General features: G+C 36.0%; 2 protein-coding genes across 3 annotated transcripts; both read right to left on the reverse strand.

The window, feature by feature from the left end:
- Positions 1-1211: 1211 nt before the first annotated feature.
- Positions 1212-5541, reverse strand: LOC127811373 (taxadiene 5-alpha hydroxylase-like). The gene is made up of 5 exons (XM_052351163.1): positions 4431-5541; positions 4142-4329; positions 2481-4009; positions 2282-2375; positions 1212-1421 (listed from the first exon to the last, which is right to left on the reverse strand). The coding sequence occupies exons 1-3, from the start codon at positions 5407-5409 to the stop codon at positions 3716-3718; spliced, it is 1461 nt and encodes a 486-aa protein (XP_052207123.1). The 5' UTR covers positions 5410-5541; the 3' UTR covers positions 1212-1421; positions 2282-2375; positions 2481-3715.
- Positions 5542-7263: 1722 nt separating this feature from the next.
- LOC127811377 (agamous-like MADS-box protein MADS1) lies at positions 7264-14845 on the reverse strand. Of its 2 annotated transcripts, none has more exons than XM_052351169.1 (9): positions 14731-14845; positions 13873-14108; positions 10645-10726; positions 10476-10537; positions 10279-10378; positions 10083-10124; positions 9084-9125; positions 8816-8984; positions 7264-7454 (listed from the first exon to the last, which is right to left on the reverse strand). In XM_052351169.1, exons 2-8 carry the CDS (start codon positions 14097-14099, stop codon positions 8817-8819), a joined length of 723 nt encoding a protein of 240 aa, XP_052207129.1. In that variant the 5' UTR covers positions 14100-14108; positions 14731-14845; the 3' UTR covers positions 7264-7454; position 8816. The 2 variants fall into 2 exon arrangements, with proteins under 2 accessions (XP_052207129.1, XP_052207128.1); XM_052351168.1 differs by lacking the exon at positions 14731-14845 and adding an exon at positions 14243-14549.
- Between the last annotated feature and the right edge of the window lie 9347 nt (positions 14846-24192).

A 24192-nucleotide genomic window follows, 5' to 3' on the forward strand; every position in this document is an offset into this window, starting at 1 on the left:
GCAAAAACTTGAACTGTATTGGGGGGGAAATAAAGTTTCCTTTTCATGTTTTTCAAAATTTATGTGCATTAAGATAGTAAAGTTACCAAACCCTTGGGGATGTCTAAGTTGGTCTTTGTTGCGTTTTTGGAGTTTGTCTAGTGTAGGTTCGAGTCTCGTTGACAAAATGTGAAAGACATTTTTTAGTTAGATTCAGATTCTTGGGAGCTTATGCCTGCCATGATGTGTGGTGATCTGAGTTGTTCTCTCTTGACAATGAAGCTTATCTCCCGTTGTCTCATTGACTAACCTTGACCTCTGTTATTTTGAAGTTATATTTAGTATTTAAAGTTTGTCTTGAGTTGGTACGACCCTTGCAACTTGCTCATAAATAGTGCCTTACCATTACTCACGACTCTTGCAACTTGCTCATAAATAGTGCCTTACCCTTAGATGTTCAGTTAATTGTTGCACTTCAACGACTCTTGCAACCTGCTCATAAATAGTGCTTTACCCTTAGATGTTCAGTTAATTGTTGCACTTCAACGTGTTTCGACTAGAACCAGTTAGCTCTGGGTTAAAGTGGCATTTCACCTCTAATCATAACTCATGGTGGAGCCATGTGTGGTTGGTACGGTGCTCTCCCCATCAGTATTTGGTGGGGTTTGTGTAGGCATTGAATGCCTCTTGGGGCTCCTGCAGAGCTCTGCCTATTATGTGGTGGATCTTGAATGTAGCAGTTTGCATTACGAAAAAGAAAAAAAATAATATGATTATATAAAAATGCGAGCAATAAAGGTTTATGTGACAAAATAGAGGAAAATTCTTGAGAATCAGACAGACAAACTAATAGAATAGGGACTAAAAAATTAAAATGGCTTCGTCCACATTGCACTGTACTTTTTTTAATGTAATGTGGGTAATGACATTTTAATCTTTTATCTTTTATTCTGTAAGTTTGTTTGTCAATTTATCTGGCCTTGTAGAAGAACTCATAAGATCAAATGAAATAAGTTTTGGCAATAGATGCATACGAAGGCTAATTTTTTTTTTTTTTAATGGGTGACACTGTTACGCATAATCAGTTGGAACTTATAATTAATTGTTCTAGAGGAAATATAATTATAGATAAAAATGATTAATAAGTTAAAGTTTATGTAATTAAATTCACCTAATAAATAAAATCAAGGTTGGAGGTGTTAGACGAATCAATTCACACACATATACATGTGTATATGTAATGGCCCAACAACTTTATTCAAAACAATCTCAACCTGGTCAATTGTTTCCCTAAAAATCATCCAAACAAAAAATAATTCACAAATTAACTTGAAAGGAGTCCCATTGGCAAATAAAAATAAATAAAATCAGAAAACCAATCTTAATAGGAGCTCTCAATCCCAAAGCGCCCATTTCCCAATTTAAGGCTCCCTTTTGTTTACCTGAAAATCATATAAATTGAACAGTGAGTCTATGAAGGATAAGCCTTACAATAATTCATATTCAGCTACAATACAAGCCTTTCAATAAGAAAACAAAGTGATAATACAACCCTGTCCCTTTGAGGATTATATTCCTCAATATAATCCTAATCTCAATATTATTGTCAATTATTTTGTTGGTGCTTGAGGTCTATATTGCACGGAAACGGAAACGGGAAATTTTTTTAATAGGAAACGAAAATTTAGAAATGAACATTCTTTTAAAAAAAATAAGCATAAATAGGATCTAAAACGAGAATAAGAAATGTTTCGTAAATGAGAATACAGCTCATCTGAAATGTTTCCATGTAACATAATTTGAGATCCTTTCGACAATAGTTGATCTACAAGTAACTCTTTGAATTAGAGGGTGCAAGACACAGTAGAAGAACAGAGAGAGAGAGAGAGAGAGAGAGAGAGTTACTCTCTAGGGAGAAAGAGAGTAATTCTCATTAACTTCTCCATGCCCCAATCCAGGACGGATCAGTTGGTTTATACACTGATCTCCTTCGTCCAATCTGTGGGTGAAGGTGCAAAATACAATCTTTTATAACCTTGTATAGTTTTAACTAACTACCCGTGATTACCTTCGTATCTAACAGAATTCCCAAACTGAAAGTATATGATAATCATGTGTTGGAGAATAGACATCTACTAACTGCAATGCATTCATAATCACTATGTATGAATACACATGACCAATTCACCCTCTTTTTAATTCCTGAATAATGGAATTGTCTTAATCCATTGCCCCATTCCTAACAATTGTCGATAGTCAAGAAGGCGGCTCCAAAGGGGTTGAGAATTAGAGGTTCATTTACCTCAATCATCTGAACGTCTCAGAATATGAAACAATCCACAGCAGCCCCACCAAGATGTCCGCTGCGCAAGGATCCCTGTCACAGCCATGAATGGCTTCCCAAAAACAATAGAGAGAAGGGTGGGTCAGTTCTGCTTAATGCACATTCAAAGCACACATGAACACAAGAAGAAGAAGAAAGCAGGGTCCCGGTTACCTACCTCATCTTCTGTGCTTCCTCCAGAAGCTTGTAACCCAGCATCGACAACAACACTACCAGCCTCTGCCGGCTGCGAAGCATTTTCGACGGCTTGTTTCTGAGCAGGATCAGCAGAGCCAGCGCCGGCTGAATCTGGCACCATGGTTGGCTCTGTTGTCACAACCGAAGAGTCCCCGTTGTTCTTATTCGGCTCCTTGTCAAAGGAGGAAACCCCATTGTCAGCCTCAGGGAATGAATTGGCCTCTTTTGGCACCGAAATTGAATCGTTTGCAGCAGGGGAAACTCCATTGATGCCACCATCCAAGGCCTGCTCGGCTTTGCTTTCCGTAGTGACATCAACTTCAACTGTTGGTTCCTTGGCAGCTTCAGTGGAGCCTTCGGATAATGGCACCGCCGGCTCAGTTTCAGCGGCTGAATCTGAGGCCGGTTCTTGATCGCTCTTTCTCTGATTGCCGTCATCGGCTTCCTTCACAGAAACAGGGCTCTGATCGCCTGAAGCTTTGGGCTCTGCTTCGTGGAATCCCTCCGGGATGGGATCATTTTCAAATTCATCCATTTGTTCGCGTGCAAAGCCGAGCCAGAGGACAGTGAAGAATCACTGTGCGTCTTTCTATAACTAGATCTTGAACGCTCTGAGATGATGGAATTGGGAAAAATTTTAAGTCAATATCGGAGAGATGTACAGACAGCCATGAAAGAATAATCACAACGTCAGCTTGGGAGGCTTTGGAGGACGAGGGGCAAAGGACAAGAAGGGGAAGAATGGTGGGTGACATGCACATGGTGAAGCTGAATGGTAGGTGCAGAATGGAATTTGATCATTATTTGCTTCCTTTCCTTTCAAATCTTTGGTTTTTGAATCATCTTCAGAGGTCAAGCATTGACTGGTTGGTTTGATCTTTAATTTCTTCTTGTCTTTATCTTCTTAGTTCTTAACAGTGGGACTGTTTGGAAATTGGAAGAAGACAGTTGTGAGCATTAATGATTCCTCTAAAGTTTCAGCAAAAGACGGTGTTTTTGAAACTGACAAAACATTGATTTTCTAGTTTTTAATATTTTTCGGTCGGAATAGAAGTATTTGGAATAACAGAAAAGACAAGAAGATGGGGAGAACAGAGTAATGTGAATGCAGATTCAATAAACTGTGTTTTATGATAGTAATTCATGTACACTGCATAAGAGACTGAAAGAACAGGTTTTACAATGGTTCTTGACCATTTCTGGTTCTTGACCATTTCATGGCTTGGGAGAAATGGCCATGGGCATTCCACGGGAAGGAAAGGGAACAGGGTCCACTACGATTGGCTCATCTGGACATCGAAGGGACCAATTGTATCGCGTCACGACGAAATGAACGAATATTAGGATGTTCAGCTTAGCCATTTGGATGCCTGCGCAAACCCTTGGCCCCCCACCAAAGGGCATAAACACATATGGTTGAATGGGATCCTCAAACCGAGTCGGGTCAAACGCCAGAGGGTTGGGGAAATAGTCTGCATTGTGATGGGTTCCATATGTAGTCCACATTATCTGAGCAAGGCAGACACAAGACAGAGGACTTGGTTATCAGATCAATATGTTCTGGTGCAACACTGTTATCGTTTACTTGTCAATCTGATTCAATTTGCTCAAAACACTTGTGGTTTTAGAAATTGATCTCACCTTCCAGCCTTTTGGGATGAGGAATCCTTTGTATTCGATGTCCGCCATTGCCTTTCTGAAAGAGCCAAATATGGGAGGTAACAGCCTCATGCTTTCCCTAGCAACTTGCCAGGTATACTTCATCTTCTTCGTGTCTTCCATTGTTAGATTTTCACCAGCTTTCTTCTTGCTAGTTATATCATTATGTTCTGGAAACAGAATATCAGATGATCAGTTGAGTACTCTGAATGTCTGATTAGATATTTAGAATCACAAATGGATAAACAGAAAACCACCGGAATCAGTGTACCTTGAAGGAGAAGCGAGTAGCAATGTGGGTTTTGAGCCAGCATCCTAAATGTCATTGCAATGGCGAAGGAGGTTGTGTCATGAGCTGCAAACACCAGCAAAACCACATTGTCCACGGCCTCTTTCTCGCTAATCTCCCCTCGAATCAGCGAGGCCACCAGCCGGGACAGTAGCAGCCCCCCTGGGTTGGCCTCCCCTGCTTCCACTTCCATCTCCTTCTTCTTCTGCCTTACGATGCCGACCAGAAGCTTCTCAATCTCTAGCCTGGCTTTCTTTGCTCTAGAGAACTTGGAGCCAGGGAGCTTGAGGGGAGGAGCAAAGATCCCATCCAAGGCTCTCTCAAACAATGCCACCATTTCTGGCTCAACACTAATCCCCAGGAGGCACTCAAACATGATCGTGAATGTCAACAGTTTAGCCATCCCATGCAGCCTGATCTCATCTCTGTTTTGCCAAAACTGATCAAAGTGTGACTGAATTGTCTCGCATATTCTGGGGACAATGGCCTCTAGCCCCGCACAGCTAAGGCTCTGAGCCACGATTCCCCGGATGCAGCGATGAGCCTCTCCTTGTCGCTCCATGATCGAGTCCTTCCCCATGATCTCGACCGTGGAAGAAGGCCAGGCGCTTGTGAACAACTTGAACTCGTTCGACAGGACAAAGCGATTGGCTTCGGCCCCATTTACCACGACTGTTGGCGATCCGAACAGCTTTGTCTTGAAGATTTCGCCATATTTTTCAGCCCGGGGCTGGACGAACGTCTCGAACAACTGGTTCTTTTTCTGGGCTTTGCAGAACTCCATTGTTTCACCCAACCATGGCAGCCCCATATCGCCCGGTGGCACTGTTCCTTTGCTCTCCTTCTTCTTCTTCTTCTTATTCTTCTTCTTCATGATGGTGGACATTGCCATCACAGAGACCAGGATTGCAGCCATGAAAGTCCAGGCAAAAGCAATAGAAAAGCTCATTTGAAGAGCCATCGAGGAGACAAGGATCCAAAATAAATGTAGTTTGGTTAGTTTAGATTATGACCAAACCCTTGAGAGCTTGAGCTGTATATATAGTGGCCGGGCTGGGCCGGGCAGCATCTGTCCATGCAACAAGAAGAGTAGAAGTGAAGAGAAAGCGAAGGGGAGAGTAATTAAAAGACAGTTGGGAATCATATATATATATATATATAATTAATGTTTTAAGGATTAATGTCAAACCCTTCGATCCTCAGAGTCTTAATCAACAAAGTCAAGCATTTGTTAATGATAATCAAGCCGTCCATGGTGTTAATATTTGTGGGATCTGTTGATTAAATGTCAATTACAGTGACACAAAATGATCGTATCCATTGCATGTGAGGAAGACGGCTACAAATTATTAGTAAAGAATGCTTAGAAACCGGACGCCGCCCCCATAGAATATGAGGAGAGGATCCCTAGATATCTGCCATTTCCATTTCTCTATGGAAGTCAAGATGCAGCAAACAGAACGGATAGGCCACTAAGGCCTAGGGTTTCCAAAAAAAAAAAAAAAAAAGGCTCAAAATCACTAATTTTGAGTATTAATTATTTTTTTTAAATTTTTGAGATACAAAATCACTAATTCTATTTTCATGATGATTTTTTTGTATGAATTTATATTCTGTTTATTTTGTTGTTTCATTTGGATGAGAAGAAGCTTTCAACTTATCAAGTTACGGATTAATATTTTTCAGTATTCGACAATAAATAATGAAATGTTATTTAAACAAAAAGTCTCCCCATACTTGAATAATTTTTCAATGTTTGGTAATAAGTAATGAGATTTTATTTAGACAAGAAGAACCCTAATTCTCTAAGTTCATAAATTATTTTCTAATGTTAAGTGATGAATACTGATATGTAGACTAGTAATATAACGAGGAAAAAAAAGAAAAAAAGTGACGTTATTTTAGGAGGACAATTTAATAAAAAGATTTCTTGGACGACGAAAATTTTATCTGGGAAATTTGCACTAATTTGAGCTTAAAGAAAAAAAAAAACAAAAATAAATCGATAACTTTTTAATTTACAAGACTTAAGTGTGCACTTTTTATATTTTTTGTTTATTCAATTTTTACGTTTTTAGATCTTTTTCTATTATCTATATTGTTAATTAAAAAAATTTCTTTCTAAACTTGAATATAAAAAATTTAATTAGTGATTTTTCATCTTAAAAAGTAAAAAATTTTTTTTTTTTTAATATTTATTTATATTATTAAAGGGGCACTAGAATAACTCTTGTATTTGGCCATCCATCACCAATTATAAAAATAGTCTCTTTAAAGAAATATATTATAAATTTTCTCATCCTCTTGCCAAGTGGTTTGGTCTCATGTACAGGGGATGTTCATTAATTTGCTATTGATAAAGTAATCATGTCTTTGAAATTTGACTAATCAATTATTGAGAGGTTGACAATCAATTATCTAAAAGTTTTTTTTTTAATTTATTTTAAAATTAGATTATTTAAGAGTTTGTAGTTGTTTCAATACTACTTTGAGGGTTTTATAATTTTTCATTTAAAATGATTATATCATTTTACGAGGTCGTTGACATATATAGACAATATCTAAATCACGTTTAAATATTTTCTCTTAATTTATGTGTTTTGTTATGTTGAATTGAATTTCTAATTAACATATTACCATCACATCAACTCTAACAAATTTAGGGGCGATGGGCCAACCAATCTAATGGTAGGTATAAAGGTTGAGTTTAATCTCATACACACATAAATATATATCTTCATATCCGACTTATTTTTTTATAAAAAAGAAAAAAAACTTGTCCAAATGAAGTGAAAAAAGCAAAAAAAAAAAAAAAAAAAAAAAAAAGTAACTAGAATCATATAAAGCTCCAAATACCTAAAATTTGGTCAACTAGCTGTCACTTGGTACTCTGATAGTTTTACAAAACTTAAGTTTTGACTTTTGATTCCACATAAAAGTCTTAAGAGAGAGAGGGAGGGAGGGAGAGAGAACTTGATAGAGATGCTTCTCCTCACCAAATGTCAACTGCAACCAAAAAAGAAAGCCCCACAAAGTCAAATCAGTATTCATTGGGATCCCCTAAATAAAATATTAACATTTATGTGAGTTTGAGTACTCAATGAATGAATTCTCTAAATTTTGCCTCTTAATAAGACATGAATGAATATAATAATCTCCATCGAACTCACCCATTCTTTTGACTAATGCTAGGATCATTAGTAGACGATTAAAAGGAAATGAATGAATGAATTCATGCTTCTACCAGAGCTTTAATTAATTTGAACATGACATAATTAACTAATTAGTATCATATATAATTAATTAGAGTCCTACAACTCATAGTTAGATATCTTTATTGGTTGTTATGCAAGTTAGATGGGTCGTTTTGAGTTTTACAAGTTGATAATGAGTTTTTTTTAGTTTTTTTTACGAATGACACAATTATTTATTTTTTGTGATTGATTTCATGCATTTACGTGATCGCCACAATAAATGACATTGTAGAAAGAAAAATTAAACATAACTATTCTTAACATGACTAGACCAATAATGTTGAAAGGATAAAAATAAAACCAAGAACACGATCAAAGTTGTCGATCATTTATGGATTTTTCCAAACATTGAATATGTTCGTGTATGTCAAAATTCATTCCAACATGCTTCTATATAGCTAGATATATATGGAAAATCATGATTTAGTAATTAAACATGTGTTTGAACATACTATTAAACAAAAGAAAAGAAAATGGAAGATACCAAACATGCTTATGTGAGATACACACTCGATATTCATAATTACAGTGGTATTTAAATTTTAATCTAGACTGACCATATCTCGATATATCTATTTATTGCTTTCAATTAGTTTTTGGGTCCAATCTAGTTCTAAATTGGTTCAAAATCGAAAATTAATTGAAGTTAAGAAATAATATTATTTGTTAATAATATACATATAAATATATATTGCATATTTTTTTTAAATTTGATATAAAAAAATAGAAAAAAAAAAAAAACATATGGACAATACTGGTTGTATATTATCTTTTGACACTCACAAAATTATAAGTTCATTTTTAAGGAATTAACAACTCTTCTTCACAATTTTTAAAGTGTTTATAGCTTTTGCAAAATATTTGATAATCTATGAGAAGTGTTGTTAATTTTGTGAGTGTCAAAAGATAATTGATCTAGTCTCGACACTAATCAGCCCAGAATCTTTAGGAATCCCGTACTTGATCCTGGTCCAGTATGAACACCCCTAATTGAAATGCTTGGTTTAGGGTAGAGATAGCAGATATATATATATATATATATAGAGAGAGAGAGAGAGAGAGAGAGAGAGAGAGTCAGTGTTGTTGTGAAGAGAAAGAAGAGGAAGGAAGCACCTTAGACGAGTTGTAGGGCAGTTTGGTCCTGGCTGGAGTAGTGGTTATTAGTTTCTAGGAAATTCACCGGAATGTAGCTTCGAGCATCATATGGTTGGGATCCCATGATCTGGTAGTCGGATCCTGGCATCAAGTTCATTTGCTGTTGTGCTCTTTCAGCCTCAGCTATCTGCACCATCCAAACATTACTTTTGTCACTCATCATCAACCTCTCTTTCTTAATTTGTTTGAGAGAGAGAGAGAGAGAGAGAGAGAGAGAGAGAGAGACCCTTGCCCGGAGATACATATTAGCATTTTGCAGCTCAATCTCCTGAAAATATTAGTGATTTGCAGCAGACATCACGAGATATTAGAATATATAAATAGAAGCTTAGGATAGTTAATTAACCAGGTAAGAAGCCCAAAGAACATGGAAAGATCCCAGAAAATATAATTAATGCAACATATTAGAATATATAATTAAATAGAAGCTGAACTTGAGGTACTTAGTTTTGTGATGAATGATTACAAATTTCCCCCATTAGAGAGGTATTGCTACCCAAAATGAATATGTGATGTTTAGTTTTTCATTTAAGTTTGTTCTAAGTATCAAGGTTGGCTTTTAACTCTTGGGGTTGTTGAAGTTGGTTTTGGTCTTAATTTTGAGATTGTTTGGTATAAGTTTGAGTTTTATTGATAATATGCTAAATATATTCTATTTAATTGGATTCTTAGGAGATTATGCTTGTTGTGACATGTAGTGGGTCTTTTCTACCCTAGGTGGTTGATGCAAAACTTTACTTATCATGTTAGGCGGTGGAGTTTGTGCAAATATTATGTATCCCTCGTGACTCTTGTAGGGCTTCGCCTATCATGTGATAAAAGTTTTGTCCTTTATGTGGACGGGATGATTTACATGTGTGTCATAAAGATTAATTGGGTCAAAAATCCTATTAACCGGTATTGCAAATGAAAAAAAAAAAAAAAAATTTCAATACTTGTTTCAAACCAATTCTTATTTTTTGTGGGTTTCAAACCAATTCTTGGTTTTTGTTCATTTACTAATAAACTAAAGCATGGGAAGAACTTTAGATCCACACTATATATATATATCTACTTCAATTTAGAGACCTAGATATTCAGAATTTTTGAAACTAATTATGTTAAAACAAGATAAGATAACAATCTTAATCAAATTAATTAAAATTTGAGATGATATCCCGACCATATACAATATTAAAATAAAAAATAACACGATTAATAAACGGGAAATGAGTATAGATTCTACCCTTTTCTGCATGTGCTCGATTTCAGCAAAAAGCAACTCATTCTGGTAAATTCGAAGCATGTTAGTCCACAATACAAATAACCCTAGGGGTAAACAGTAATGTTAAGCTAACACTCAGTAATATTAATTAATTCTGTGAGTGTGGGCGTAGCAGTTAACTTGAAGAAGAGATAGGGAGAAGCTGCTGATCTTATACCTTCTTTGATCTGATTCTACTAATGGCTCTCTCCAATCTTCCCTCCAGATTCTTGAGTTCCTTAAAGGATAAAGAACTGAGAGCCTCACCTGAAATGTTCCTGAAAATAACATTTTTACATTTAAAACTCAGCAGTGAATTATAATATTAAGAACATACACCTCAATATTGCAGCATGGAATTAGCAATGCCCTCACCTATTCGAGTTCTGTATCTCCTTGATTTGTCGTCGTAATTTGGTGGCCTCTTGCTGGTAGAACTGAGCCAATTAATTGGCAATGTTAGATGTTGTATCATCATCATCATCATCATCATCATTATATATATATTAGATATATAAACCAAATGAAGAACCAACTTAATTACTTGGGTATTTGCTTCAGAAACAGATCCCGTATTTGAGACATCAGCGCAAGCTTTCTTGTACCTGTCGATTGTCGCCCTGACACTACGAACATAAGATGCAAATGTTAACATAATAACCATTTTCCAGATCTAATCAATACATTAATTCATTTGAGAATTACTCAATACCAACCACATAGCTAGCTACCATCTTCAACCATTTCCCACATCTAATTACAGTTGGTTTTTCTTAGGTTGTTTAATTATGTTGGGTTTGCCCGTATTGGTTGCTATTGTGACCATATATGATGCGACTTCCCCAAGTTTTGATATCTTGTCGTCTTTTTTGCTTTTGTTTTCTCAAAGGGTCGCGCCTTAGTCTGTCTCATTGCATGCCCTCTTTTGTTGGGGGGCAATCATACCATTTTGGGTTTTTTTTATAAGTTATTCTTCAGTTTGAAAAATAATAATTTTTTATTTTTAATTCTGTCACCAAAAACCAAGTATATATATATATATATTTGAAGTTAAATGATTTTACTAAACCAAAAATTAAATGTTAAATTATTGTTGATTTTGCTTAAATCTAAATATATATATTAAATAAGAATAAAATTAATTTCTTGGAACTGTTGAGTATTGATTCAAATAAATTGATTTGTAAATTGTATATATGTCTTTTTAGGTCATTGGCCGGACCAAAGCCATGTGGCAAGATCAATGATTCGTGAGATACACGACAAGAGAGAGGCTAAGACCTAAAAACTCTAAATCGATTCATGCATCGCTTGGGAAATCGCTTGATTGTGTGAGAGATTGAAGAAGATCGAGAGTGCTGGGTTTACTCAGAATAGTTGGAGCATGTGTACTCTGTTGTCTTATCTTCTTGTTGCTATAAGTATGTTCTAGTTTCTTTTTTTGTAATCGATTTGTAATCCTTCTTGTTCTTTGTTCTTAGTGGATTAACTAGAGATTAAAACTCTTGCTATATATGAGTAGGACCTATTTACGAGTCCGAACACATAAGTGTTGTTGCCTCTTTGTGTACGTGAGTTGGTGTTTACGTTTATGTTCTTTATCTTTTATTTTTAGTTTTGTTTCTTTGATTTCGTTAGGTGTTTGTCTTGTATAAATAAACAAGGTACTACAAGAGCAATTCGATCTATGTCTGTATGCTTCCATCAAATTTACTTAGATAATTATTTTGATTTTTGGTCTTTTAATTAAAAACTTTAAACATGGCTAATGGTTAAGAACTAGATGTTTATAAAAAACAAAAATCTAATTAGGTTTCTAATTAAAAAAAAAGAAAAAGAGAGAGTCTAATGAGGCATATTAGTCCCAAAGAAAGTTGATTAAATCAACGTTTTACACATTCTGCCACAGTATATAATTTTTTAATTAAATATTTGTCAAATCCCTGCAGATGTGAAAGGGAAACCTTTGACTCTGCACATATATATAGCTGCTGCAACCAGCAACCTTAATATCGTCGAGCCACTGATTGGTTGTCTCCTGCCACGCTGGCAGAAGATCCCACAGTATGATTGGCTCGGATATCTCTCTGCCCACAGGATCAAGCCATCCATCTACACAAAATGTAATAGCTTGGGGACACTCTTATAACCCCCCTCCATCCATTCTGAACCCGCACAAAAAACTAGTTTTGTTATCAAAACTAATCTACAAGAATATGGTGTCTAATATATTATTATATTTAAATCTTCAAATAATTTTATTCCATGATAATGATCTTTTTCCTCTCTTTTGTGTGTGTGGAATGGAATCAGATCAGATTAATCGGCTGCCCAGCAGCCATTGCAGCCACGCTCTTCCCCATGCATGAAAAGAGGTCAAGAAGAAGAAAGAAAGAAAGTACTGTACACAAACCCTATTGGCTCTCTCACTGGTCCGTACCTATATATGTTTACTCTCTCTCTCTCTCTCCTCGTCAAGTTTGGGGTAGCTGCTCTCTCAGTGTCTTGGGTTCTTTTTCTCTCAATCCCTCTTCAGAGGCTTGGAAAAGGAACAAGACAAATCTATACATTATATGGGTCTTTGTACAGAAAAAAATTGATTCTTTCGTCCCCTAAAATACTGTCACACAAATACATAATTAGACTTTTCAATCTCTCTCTCTCTCTCTCTCTCTCTCTCATTCCCATCTTTTGCTCTCAAATATGGTTGTGTGTGTGGGTGGGGGTTGTATTTTTCTAGTTTAAAAAGGTCAAGGTCAAGAACTAGGAGAGAGAGAAAAACAGCCAAGAGAGATCTAATTAAGCAGGAGCACTGCAACACAGAACAAATGAGTTTTTCACAGTTTAGGGTAAAAACCTTTTAGAGGGTAGAAAGATCAGACGTTGGAAGAGAAACTCCAAGAAAGAAAAAATAAATCACAAGCCTAAGCCTGAATCAACTTGTCAGCAAGCAAAGAAATAAAGTCTGACGTGACCAAAAGATTCGTAGCTAAGGCATAAACACACACACACACACATGTGTGTGTACACACACACACACATGTGTGTGTGTGTGCGCGCGCAAATATACAGCTCACTCTCAATTATATCCCTAGCCCTAACCATTCTCCAGTACCACACTTGACTTGCTCATCTTCTTGATCTTGCATACAGGGATGAAATGGTCTAACTGTGGGACAAAATCTGGGGTACCCCATTGGTTAAATTAAAACCCTAATTTGCTTTGACTAGCTCAAAGTACCAGAACCCTATTGAGTCCCTTTGTTTTTTTTCTCTCCTTTTTATAACCCTAAACACTGATTTGTTTTCTGTCCCGAAACCCTGATTAATTAAGCTGCAATTTTGTGAATTCTTAGTTTGAGCAAACAGCCTTGTACGAACAGACATTTTGTTTGGATGGATGGTGCAGAGAGAGAGAGAGAGAGAGAGAGAGAGAGAGCAACAATGGGAGATATGGGGAGAAGCTGATTTCCAGGACTTGTTGACATGACTCTAACCAAACTTGGTTTGCCCAACTAGTCATTACTACTGTTGCAGTGCTTCTATTTCTACGTATTGCATCAGATCTGATTATCTGTGAAGCCAAACACCCGGCAAAAGCACAGAAAAGAAAGAGAAAGTGATGAAGCTCAGGACGGAAAAAGAAAACACAAAAGAAACTAGCTAGAAATACGATCCCGTGATCCATGGATCTTGGTTGGGAGAAAACTAGAACTTAATTACTTGCGAGAATCAGTTCGTTCTTACGCCAAGAATCCATCAGGAAACATACCTGTTGTTGGCGTATTCATAAAGGCGGCCGCGGGTGGAGAAGACGATAAGGGCGACTTCGGCGTCGCACAGCACCGACAATTCGTAGGCTTTCTTGAGCAAGCCATTGCGGCGCTTGCAGAAGGTAACTTGGCGATTGGTGGTGTTTTCAATCCTCTTGATTTCAATCTTTCCTCTTCCAGTTTTCCTTTGGGAGGAGGCCTCGGATTCTTGACTGGGGAAGACCATGCTTGAAAGCTGAAAGCAGCGCAACAAGTTTGATGAGCTTGTCAGCTAGGGCTGTTGGATTCAAGCCTATATTGGGAGACGAAGCTAAAACAAACAGGAAATACACACACACACACACACACACACACACACATCTCACAAACCTATTAAGGTTTGAATACTGGAAATTAAGAAGAGAAGAGTTTCTTCACTCTCGATGGGTGCTTTGTAGAGTGTTAATTACAAGGGAGAGTTGCAGAAAATGGAAGAGAATCGGTGAAGAAGATGGGTACTTATAGATAGAGAAAGAGACCCCAACACACTTTTTTACATTGTTTTACCTCTGTAAAGACACAAAACTACCATTACCATTATTTGTTATGTGTTTGTGTGTGTGTGTAATTAACTTGTAATGAAGAAGGTGATAGGGAGAGGGATAAAAGAGGGGAATTGATGTTGTTCACAACGGGACTCCATTAACCATCCATTATGAGTTTTTTGCTCAAGCATGGGAAAAAGGAAGGGGAAATTATGAGAGAGAGTTCTTTTGGAAAGCGACCATTAATGGGTTTGAATAGGACCTTGGAGAAATTGCACTCAAAGCTTTACTATATCAATGGTGCCGAGAAAATAAAACAGATGGAGAGAGAACCTTTCAAGATACGTGCTTTTTGGGTTTTTGAAGCTCCATCTGATCTCTTCTCCCCTTTTCCCTTTTCCTTTTCTGCAAAACCCACATACCTCATTAACCCTGTGGTTGAAAATTTTTCACTACCACCCATGAATCTCTCTCTCTCTCTCTCTCTCTCTCTCTCTCTCTCTTACATTATTAGAATTGATGTTGAAAGTGGGGGTGACGCATGCAATGCAAGTGAAGGTGACTCCCATGTGATGTCCTGTTCAGCTTCTCCTATTCTAGGGTTCATTTATGGAAAAACCAGCGGAAGCTCCTGATGCTTTTATCTCCATTTTGTTAACTTCTTCCCCTTGAGCCCCATCTATGGGATTCTCCCCAATCCCACCGTAGGATTCACAGCCAACTCTATTTACGGTGCAATCACCTTTTTTCTACATGTCAAATCTGAAATCTGCCCATGTTTATTACTGGGTATAGGTTCATTCACACCCACAAAACCCGCCAACAAACATCACCTATAATCCCACTATAGCTTTGTAGAGTACCTCTCCTCAAATCCCAAATTAGATGGAATTGGTTCCAAAGAAACCAGATCTAATTAATGAAAAATAGAAAATGAGGAGGAATGGGACTGGTTGATCTAATTGGGTTATTGGGTTTAATTTATGTGCTCCTTCAGTGTATCCTGACTTAATAATTGATATCACTTAAATGAGTGATGGACCCCATACCCAAATTATGAGAATCATAAGGGTTTACAATTTTGTCTATCCAAAAATTGCATTGTGAATGGGCTTACAGTTACCTTTTCTATTGAAAAAATTATATTATCATCGATTGAGTGGATTTATCTCATTCTTGTGAGATCTTGGACAAACGTTCGTTCAGACAAAATTTTGTTAAATTTTTTGTGTTCATTTTTTTTTTAATTTTTGTACTGAATATATGTGATTATGTGTGATCTCACGTCAAATATTATAAATTCTAACTCTTCAATCACGACTATCTGTGACTATAAGTCCACATAAAAGTCTTGATTACTGTTCCCAAACGTTTATGGTGTTGTCTTGTAGTATCAGAAGGGCATTCCCCAAAGGCACTTGTCACATGTTTCCTAGTAATTATTTTTAGCTCAATGCTTGTGCTCTCTCCATCTCTCAAGTGTGTGTACAACTGATATACAAAGTAGAGAAAATGACCTTTAACCTTAAGGAAATTAAAGAATTAAACTTCAATTGTGAAATTTGTTGTCAAAGCAAGCTATTAATTCCACTCCAAATTAAGGAATTATGCCACCAACATAATGGTGCCAGCTGCCCAGCTGTTGGAATATGTATTCATGGCAATGTTGAGGCTCACATCATGAGATCTCATAATGGTCCCACCTATTAAATGAAATTTGATGAATTTTTCTTTTTATAAAGACTTTGTATAGAATTTAATCTAAAATAATATCTAATCAAATTAATGGAATCCTTACCTAGCTAATTCTTTTCTTTTTCTTTTTCTATTTTATTGTTTTGGCTAGATAAACATTTCTTTTTCTTTTGAGTTTTGGTCACTCCTAGCTAATGGAGCTTTTCCTTCCCTGACCCTAGATTTTGAGCCCCTTCCTTTGATTTCTCCCTCGACTGTTAAATCCTTACTCAACGATCAATTCCCACCCCTTTACTTCCTTTGCTCTAGATCTCACGTACACATATCCCCACTTCACTACTACTACTTCCTTTCATTCTCCCTTATGCTCCTATGCCCTCCCCTCTTGCCTGTTTAATTTCTTGCTGGCCTCCACAAGGAGACAATTGCTTTCATTGGTGGACTTTGATTGCTAGCTAGTCTTCTATCATCCCTCATTGGTGGACTCTTTATTTCCTATATATCCTAATATTTGAAAGCTCTCCTTATGGTAGCTCATCGGCTCGTTGGACCCTCCCTTAACCTCAATATATAGTCAAACCTCATACTTGAGATTCTTAGGGCTTTAAAGAGATTCCAAGAACAATATGAACATTCTAAGATAGCAAGTGTAGCTTTTCCATCTACTAGACAGAAGTTGGGGAGCGGAGACTACTGGGACCTAGGTTTATATAAACCACGATTGTGAAGTCTGATTGTTTAAGAGCAAATTAAGATAATACAAGATCGATGAAGGTCCTATGCTAACTCAAGAAGACATGATTTGGAATTCTAGGTGGGCAACAAAAAAATATTTGAAGGTTTCGTGGTTCCAACTATAGTGACAAGAGACAAAGAGAAAGAAAAGTTGAATATGTGATCATATATATTGACTCATATGATTCTAATTAGGTGAATTGGGTTAGTCCTCGCTTACCATTTGGTGCTCCTCATATACTTATCTAGTCTGTATGACATATTCCATTTGTCCTAGTTGAGAAAGCACAGTCAGATTCAATTGTGATGAAACTTGAGAAGACTATCAAATTAAAAGATTTTAAAGTGTCTTGGCAAGAGAGTTTGTATCAACAGAATCAAGTACTAGTTAAAGAACGATCAAGGAATCATTTTGGTGAGAAGGCAACATGGGATGATCACAATTGAAGAAATGATGATGAATTATCATAACTTATTTGGTGTAATGCATGGATGAATGATGTACTCATATTTTTAAGCCCAATTTCAAGGACAATTTTTTTTTTTTTTTTTTTAAAAGGGTGAGTTAACACCCTGAAATATAATTTTATAGAACTTTAAGAGAAGTTATTTCCAAAGAAAAAAATTACAGAATTGGGTGTAAACAGGAATTCATTTTTGTAGTTGAGGCATAACTGTAAACTACCAAAGCTTTGGGTTAAAGTAAAAAAGAAGAAGAAAATGGACAGAATTGAAGAAATAAATGTAGTGAAATATATAGTGAGGCTGCAGAAACATAATTTTAGAGTTAAAATTCAATAAATATTACTCAAAATAATTAAGAGTCAACGGCTAGCTAGGCCTTGTAGATGAGATCGAGATGAATCTAACAATATTGGTCTAAGCTTCGTGATTTTTCAAGAGGAGGGGATGGGTTGCTCTAAGCATAAAGAGTAGCTGGTAGGTGGTGTTGGGTTTTGTATTCAGGTAATGGGTCTTGCCAGATTTTGTATTTGAATGTTGCTCTTGTATAAAAAATAGTCGATCGATCGTGATCTAGTTTTAAATATTGATTTAATGAAACTCTCACAATTTTAGGTGATGATCTTTTGGCCTACACTTCCCAATAATTGACATTAATTTAGAACAAATTTTACAAATTTTCTTCGAAATTTAATTTGACATTATAGAAATTAATTTAAATCCTTCAATTTTTTGTAAATACATGGAGTATTACAACATGGGAGTTTTAGAGGGGTGAGAGATTAATCCGACAGTATGTTTGAGTGGAATTATTACTTAACTGTTTCAAAGAAACTAGACTTCAGAATTAGCTAAAAACATCCAACATGAACCAAAAAACAAACACCATGTTCGAGCTCAAATTTCATTTAATCAATTCAAATTAAATTTGATTGACCCACAAGCTTTGTAGAAGACAATAAGAATCAAATGGAGTTGGTTATGTCTATTTTTTGTGGTGTCAACGCAACAACCAATGTTGGCGAGAGTCCGAGCAGTCTGCGAACTAGCTCACCCTTCAAATACAATGTGCAGTGTGGGCACAGTTGGTCACCATCTCGTTTCCACATACTCTACAGAGCTATGCTCTTCGGCATTTCTAGCGACTCCCTGCCGACCAACACTCCTGGCTTAGGTCCATATATTGACAGTTCTGGCCCAGAGTGTGTGTTCTTGTATGTGTCCCGAGACCAGTTGATGACACTTACATGCTCATCATCTCAGTCCTAGGGTTTCTCTCTGTATAGTAGCTCTTTCATGGCTGCCTTCATGTCTGCTGTTTGTTCCTGGTCTTCTCATTGACCATGATGGCGTGCTTTGGAGTGTCTTTCGCTTTGGAGTTTGAACTCACCCTAGAGTTGTTCCTTATTTTCTATTCCATGTTCCTCCATTGTGTTTCCTTCTATGTTGTTTGATCCAATCGTGTGTGGATCTTGAGTGTCTATTTTCTCTTATGTGATTTTGTTCTCTAGGGTATGCCCTAGTTTGTGTTCTGTACATACGTTTTCGTTCTTTTTATTCATATCTCTTTTACTTAAAAAAAAAATTGAAATACTTTAGATTCTAAGGAATTCACTTATTTTTTCAATTATTTATGAGATTAAGCTTAATAGGGTAAAAAGAGGGCAAAGGTAGTAATAGAAATTCAAGAAAATAAAAATAAACTATTGGTAAGTGATGGGACTTAATGTTCTAAATGCTTGTCAAAAATTTGCAAGGAAGAGGAATGACTTCCAATGGCATATAGTAAAGTGAAAAAAAGGGGAAGTGTGGTGGAGAAAAAAGATCAAAAAGCTTGGGCTATCAAGCTACACTACTACAAATTGGGAAGGGGGCTATCAAGCTACACTATTAATCTCTCTTTTCTAGTCTCTTTCTTCTACCTAAATCCACCTCCATAATTATTTGTGCATTCCTCTTTTCTTTTCTTCCATTTTCTTTTCTATTCTCTAACCCCACCCTTTATTTTTTCACTCCTCTTCTCATGGTTGTTTTTGCATTTGATTGTTCTAAGCTCTTCTCAACATCCTATATATTAATTAGCCATCGCTAGGTTAAGGGTCTAACTATCACCATGATCGTGGTGATGCTATATCTTAGAGAAAAAGAGTGACTTTGTGACCTCTCCTTTAGTGAGAGAAGCTAGTGGTCACATTTGAGACATTTTCGATGTTGTCCTTTGGGAAGTTGTTGTCAACAATGCGAATGGAGTGTGGGTTAGTATTCTTAAGTTGGTTTGTGCTCCCATTGATGGTGCATGGTTAAGTCTCTCGTTCTTGTGTCAGGGCTTTATCTATTATACTTGCAATATATTTTTTGGGATTTATCTATGTATATTGGAAAATGCTACTTGTACAAATAATTAGATTATCGAGAGGATGATCGAAAGCGTCAAAATACAAAAATGCCCTCACCTAATTTGTTGTTGTTGTCTCTGGATGAAACTCGATCGGGTTAAGCCCCGCTCGGTTGAGCTTCATGATTGATGAAGCCCGATGATTGATGATGAAGTCTGATTCGGTCATTCAGGCTTGTACATCTCGTCGATATATACATGTAGCACGGTCTATGTATATTAGGGTCTTGTGTTTTTGTTGTTGTCTTGGTAATTTCTTTTTGCTTCTAAACATTTGGCTTTGTACTACACTACATTTTGGTAGCCCTTTTATTCAAGAAAAAAAAATTCTCCTCCTTTAGTTGCTTCCCTAGAGCCTTACAATTATTGTCCTAAGCCTTCCCTTTTCAGTTGGTTCGGTTTTGTGTACAGTGGTGTGTAAACGGTCAATTTGATTACCAAATTGACCGAACTTCACTAATCAATTAAACCGAATTGAGGAAGAAAACTAAACCTGACAGACTGATTAATCCAAAAAATCAAACCTATCGATAATCGAAAAAATTGAACCCAAATCATATAAATCAAATCGAACCGATTAAACTGAATAAATGCAAAAAAAATCCAAGAAGATCGAAGTAACTGAAAGAAAAAACACAAAATTGAAGAAAACAATATCGTTTATAAATATCAAAACAATATCGCTTTAAAGTTCAATTGGTTCGGTTAGTTCAGTTATTTCAACTAAAAAATTGAACTTTTGAGAAAAACTAATTGAACCAATGTAAGAAAAAAATCAAACTGAACCAACAAGTTTGGTGGGTTCAATTCGATTAGTTTGGGTAAACCTAACTTTTGCTCTTCTTTACTTGTGAATCTTCTAATATTATAAAAATCGTTAAAAAATAACAAGATGGTGATAATTTTCTATAGTATAATAAAACATATATATCTCATAAACTAAATATTTTATATTTATATAATCCCATTTTGTACTAAATTTTTTATTACATTCTTACATACATACATACATACATGTATAATATTTTACTAATTTATAATTTATGCATATATATAGATAGTTTTTGCCGAATACCGATATCATATGTCATATATGGTAGCGAATACCGATATCATATGTCATATATGGTAGCAAAATCAGTAAGGACCTTTTTAGTATCTTATTGATACATATCATGTCAATAACATCAATAACGTATCATATCAATAGCGTAAAATCTCAACTCCCCACACTAACTAGTTATGAGAGATCAAACTCTTATGGGGGTATCAACTCGTCAACTTTTCATTAACTTAAGTTGAGATAAGTTGAGATTCGTACTAATAAGTCGTAGGTTTGATTCTTTGATTTGCGCAATCAAACAAAATTTTCATATATAATTTACTTTCTCTATCGAAATTAAAGTCACGAGCGACGGGAGACCGCACAAGAGCAATAATCCTAACTTAATTACTTGATGTATATAGTTTAAGGATTATTATGTGCACTCGAGATTTAATTGACCAGAAAATAGTCGCTGCGAGTTTATTCGAAAAAGAAATACTAACAAATTGTGAGATGCAGAATTGGAAGAAGAGATCCCTTAGCATGCATTTGTTGAGGAGGAGGATATATGGAGGAGGAGGACATGGTTTTGCAAATCTGCTGTTTTTGGAGGTGTAAAAGGGCCAGCTTTCACCATCAGCTGTGTGGGCATAGCAATGGCATCCTGTCTTGTATTTGCTTTCATGTGATTATCTGTTCCAATTCAGTTTCATATTTCCCCTTTTAAGTGCAAAGGGTAAGGACAATGATGGCGACAGAACTTGGGGAATTTAGGGTATTTGGTACCACATTCAATTCCATGGACCTCTCCATATTTATTAATTACCTTGACGTTGATCCTGTGTTGGCATCATACCCCGCGCGCGCGCGCGCGTATATCCTGCACATGGGTCCTGGGCGACATATACATAATTAGATAAAGAGCCATGCTACTAAAGCTATGTTGGTAGCCAATGCCATATTAACTCATGGTTTGACTCAGATAAAGATTTAACCCTACAATCATAATCCAAATAAAAAATGATTTTGGAGGATTTCTCCATTAAGCCCTTACTTTAAAGGCAATTCTTGTAGGATAAGTTCTCAACTTGAGGCAATCACTAAATTTAAATCTAGAATTGAAAATCATACTAAGCCAAGCCACCCTTATTATCTCTTCCTCTCTCCCCCCACAACGAATATCTCAATGCTAGAAGAGACCCAACCAAATGTGTCAAAAGAGAAAATCGATCGAAGAAGAAAAGTTATAGATGCGGTGAAATAGTTATAGACGCGATAGTGACAAACAACAAATAAGGCAAGGCGACGACCACTAGATCTGACGGTGGCGACAACCAGCAAAAGTGGAGGCTGCCTCGAGCAGCAAATCTGTTGGCTATGACAAGTAGTTTGTTCGACGACATGTTGTTCAATGATGAGTAGGTTTTTTGGGTTTGTGATTTTGGAATTTTATTTATTTATTTATGTATTAAATGAATGATATTGTGCATTTGATTATTAATTTTGTTTAATAATTTTATTTAAAAATATTATTAAATTTTAATACCGTAATATTTATTATTAAATTATAAAATAAATAATAAATTTTTATAGTAATGGAAATTATAATTAATGTAAAATAAATAGAATTGAAGTTTATTAATAAATGAATAAAATATAAAGTCAAATAGAGAGAAAAATAGAAAGTGTGGTTGGAACAAGTACAATTTTTTAAATAAAATCAAAATAGGAAGTTAATTATTTATAATATAATAGGGAGCAAAATAAAGAGCCACATTAGAGTCAACCTAACTCATGGATTGACTCAGATCAAACATCCAAATAAAGATTTAACCTTACAAACACAATCCGAATAAAAAAAAGGTCTAAGAGGATTTATCCATTAAACCCTTATTTTAAGGCAATTCTTGTAGGATAAGTTTTCAAGTTGAGACAATCCCTAAATTTAAATCTAGTATATATTGAAAATCATAAGATCGAGTAGGCATTCCAAGTTTCCTTGATGCCTTATCTACCAATCTTCAAAAACTTAGGATGGGGTAACGCACGCTCCTCGAGTAATTCTAGTTCAATTCAATTGTGAACTTGCAAAATCAAGATGAATTCTCTATGACATGGGCGTGATTAACTCATTCTCATTGTGATTCTTATTACAAAGCTCAACCAAAAAATATAAAAAAATCTTGAAAGATGAGATAATTAATGGTATGACATTAAGCACTACCGATCACTTAAGTATCAAAATTTTCATTATATCTCAAACCCCTTGTTGACTTAAGCATCGGATTAGTGTTATCCCGCTTAAGTCCAGCTGGTGTAATTGTTCTCATTTTGTTTACACAAGTTACTTATGCCTAGATCAACTTGGCAAGTGATCGAGATCTCCCTTAAGTTTTATAAATTCAATTAGTAACTAATTGAATTTAGTGAGCATGTGGGTCAGGTCAGATTAGTGATATGGGTAATTGGCTTGCTGGTTTTGATATGTGTCAGATTAGTGAGCATGTGGGTCAGGTCAGATTAGTGATATGGGTAATTGGCTTGCTGGTTTTGATATGGGTCAGATTAGTGAGCATTTGGGTCAGGTCAGATTAGTGATATGGGTAATTGGCTTGCTGGTTTTGATATAGGTCAGATTAGTGAGCATGTGGGTCAGGTCAGATTAGTGATATGGGTAATTGGGTGGGTCAGGTCAGATTAGTGATATGGGTAATTGGCTTGCTGGTTTTGATATGGGTCAGATTAGTGAGCATGTGGGTCAGCTCAGATTAGTGATATGGGTAATTGGCTTGCTGGTTTTGATATAGGTCAGATTAGTGAGCATGTGGGTCAGGTCAGATTAGTGATATGGGTAATTGTGTAATACCCCATGTTTAGATAAGGCTGCCATGTAATTTTAATAAGTTTAGAATACCGAAAAATGGATTTTATAGCAATTTCAGGTACCGAATCAACTACGGGGAATGCCTTGGAGTAAAATTGTCTAAGGAAAATTATATAGTCTCAATGAGCGTATCAAGATAGGATTTATGGTATTGAAAGAAATCAGATCGGGAATAGTTTTCGGTACAGCTAAAATACAGCTGCCATTTAGGCTGTAAAATCGAATCGTTGTAGGAGACTCCCGAAAAATCAACGGAACCCTAGGAGAGGCTCCGATTTTGCATAACGAGCAACCCTTCAGTGATTACGAGATGAACCAATAGCCCGGTGAGGGCACTGGGGCGAATCGTCCTTTTTGACTAAGTTTTGAGTTATTAATTTTAGATTTTCGGTATTATAATGCAATTTAATTCAATGTTTAAGGGCATAGTTGCAATAAGAAAATTAATTAAGTGGAATTAAGGTAAGAATTGAAATTTAAATGTGTAATTTCTCTTAATTAATAGTGTAATTTATAGTTATATATATATATAATGCGTGTGCATTCGGTGGCTGTGTGTGCGTGAGTGATGGCTACTGC

This window comes from Diospyros lotus, chromosome 10 (assembly GCF_014633365.1).
Source record: "Diospyros lotus cultivar Yz01 chromosome 10, ASM1463336v1, whole genome shotgun sequence".
In the NCBI taxonomy this organism is placed as follows: domain Eukaryota; kingdom Viridiplantae; phylum Streptophyta; class Magnoliopsida; order Ericales; family Ebenaceae; genus Diospyros; species Diospyros lotus.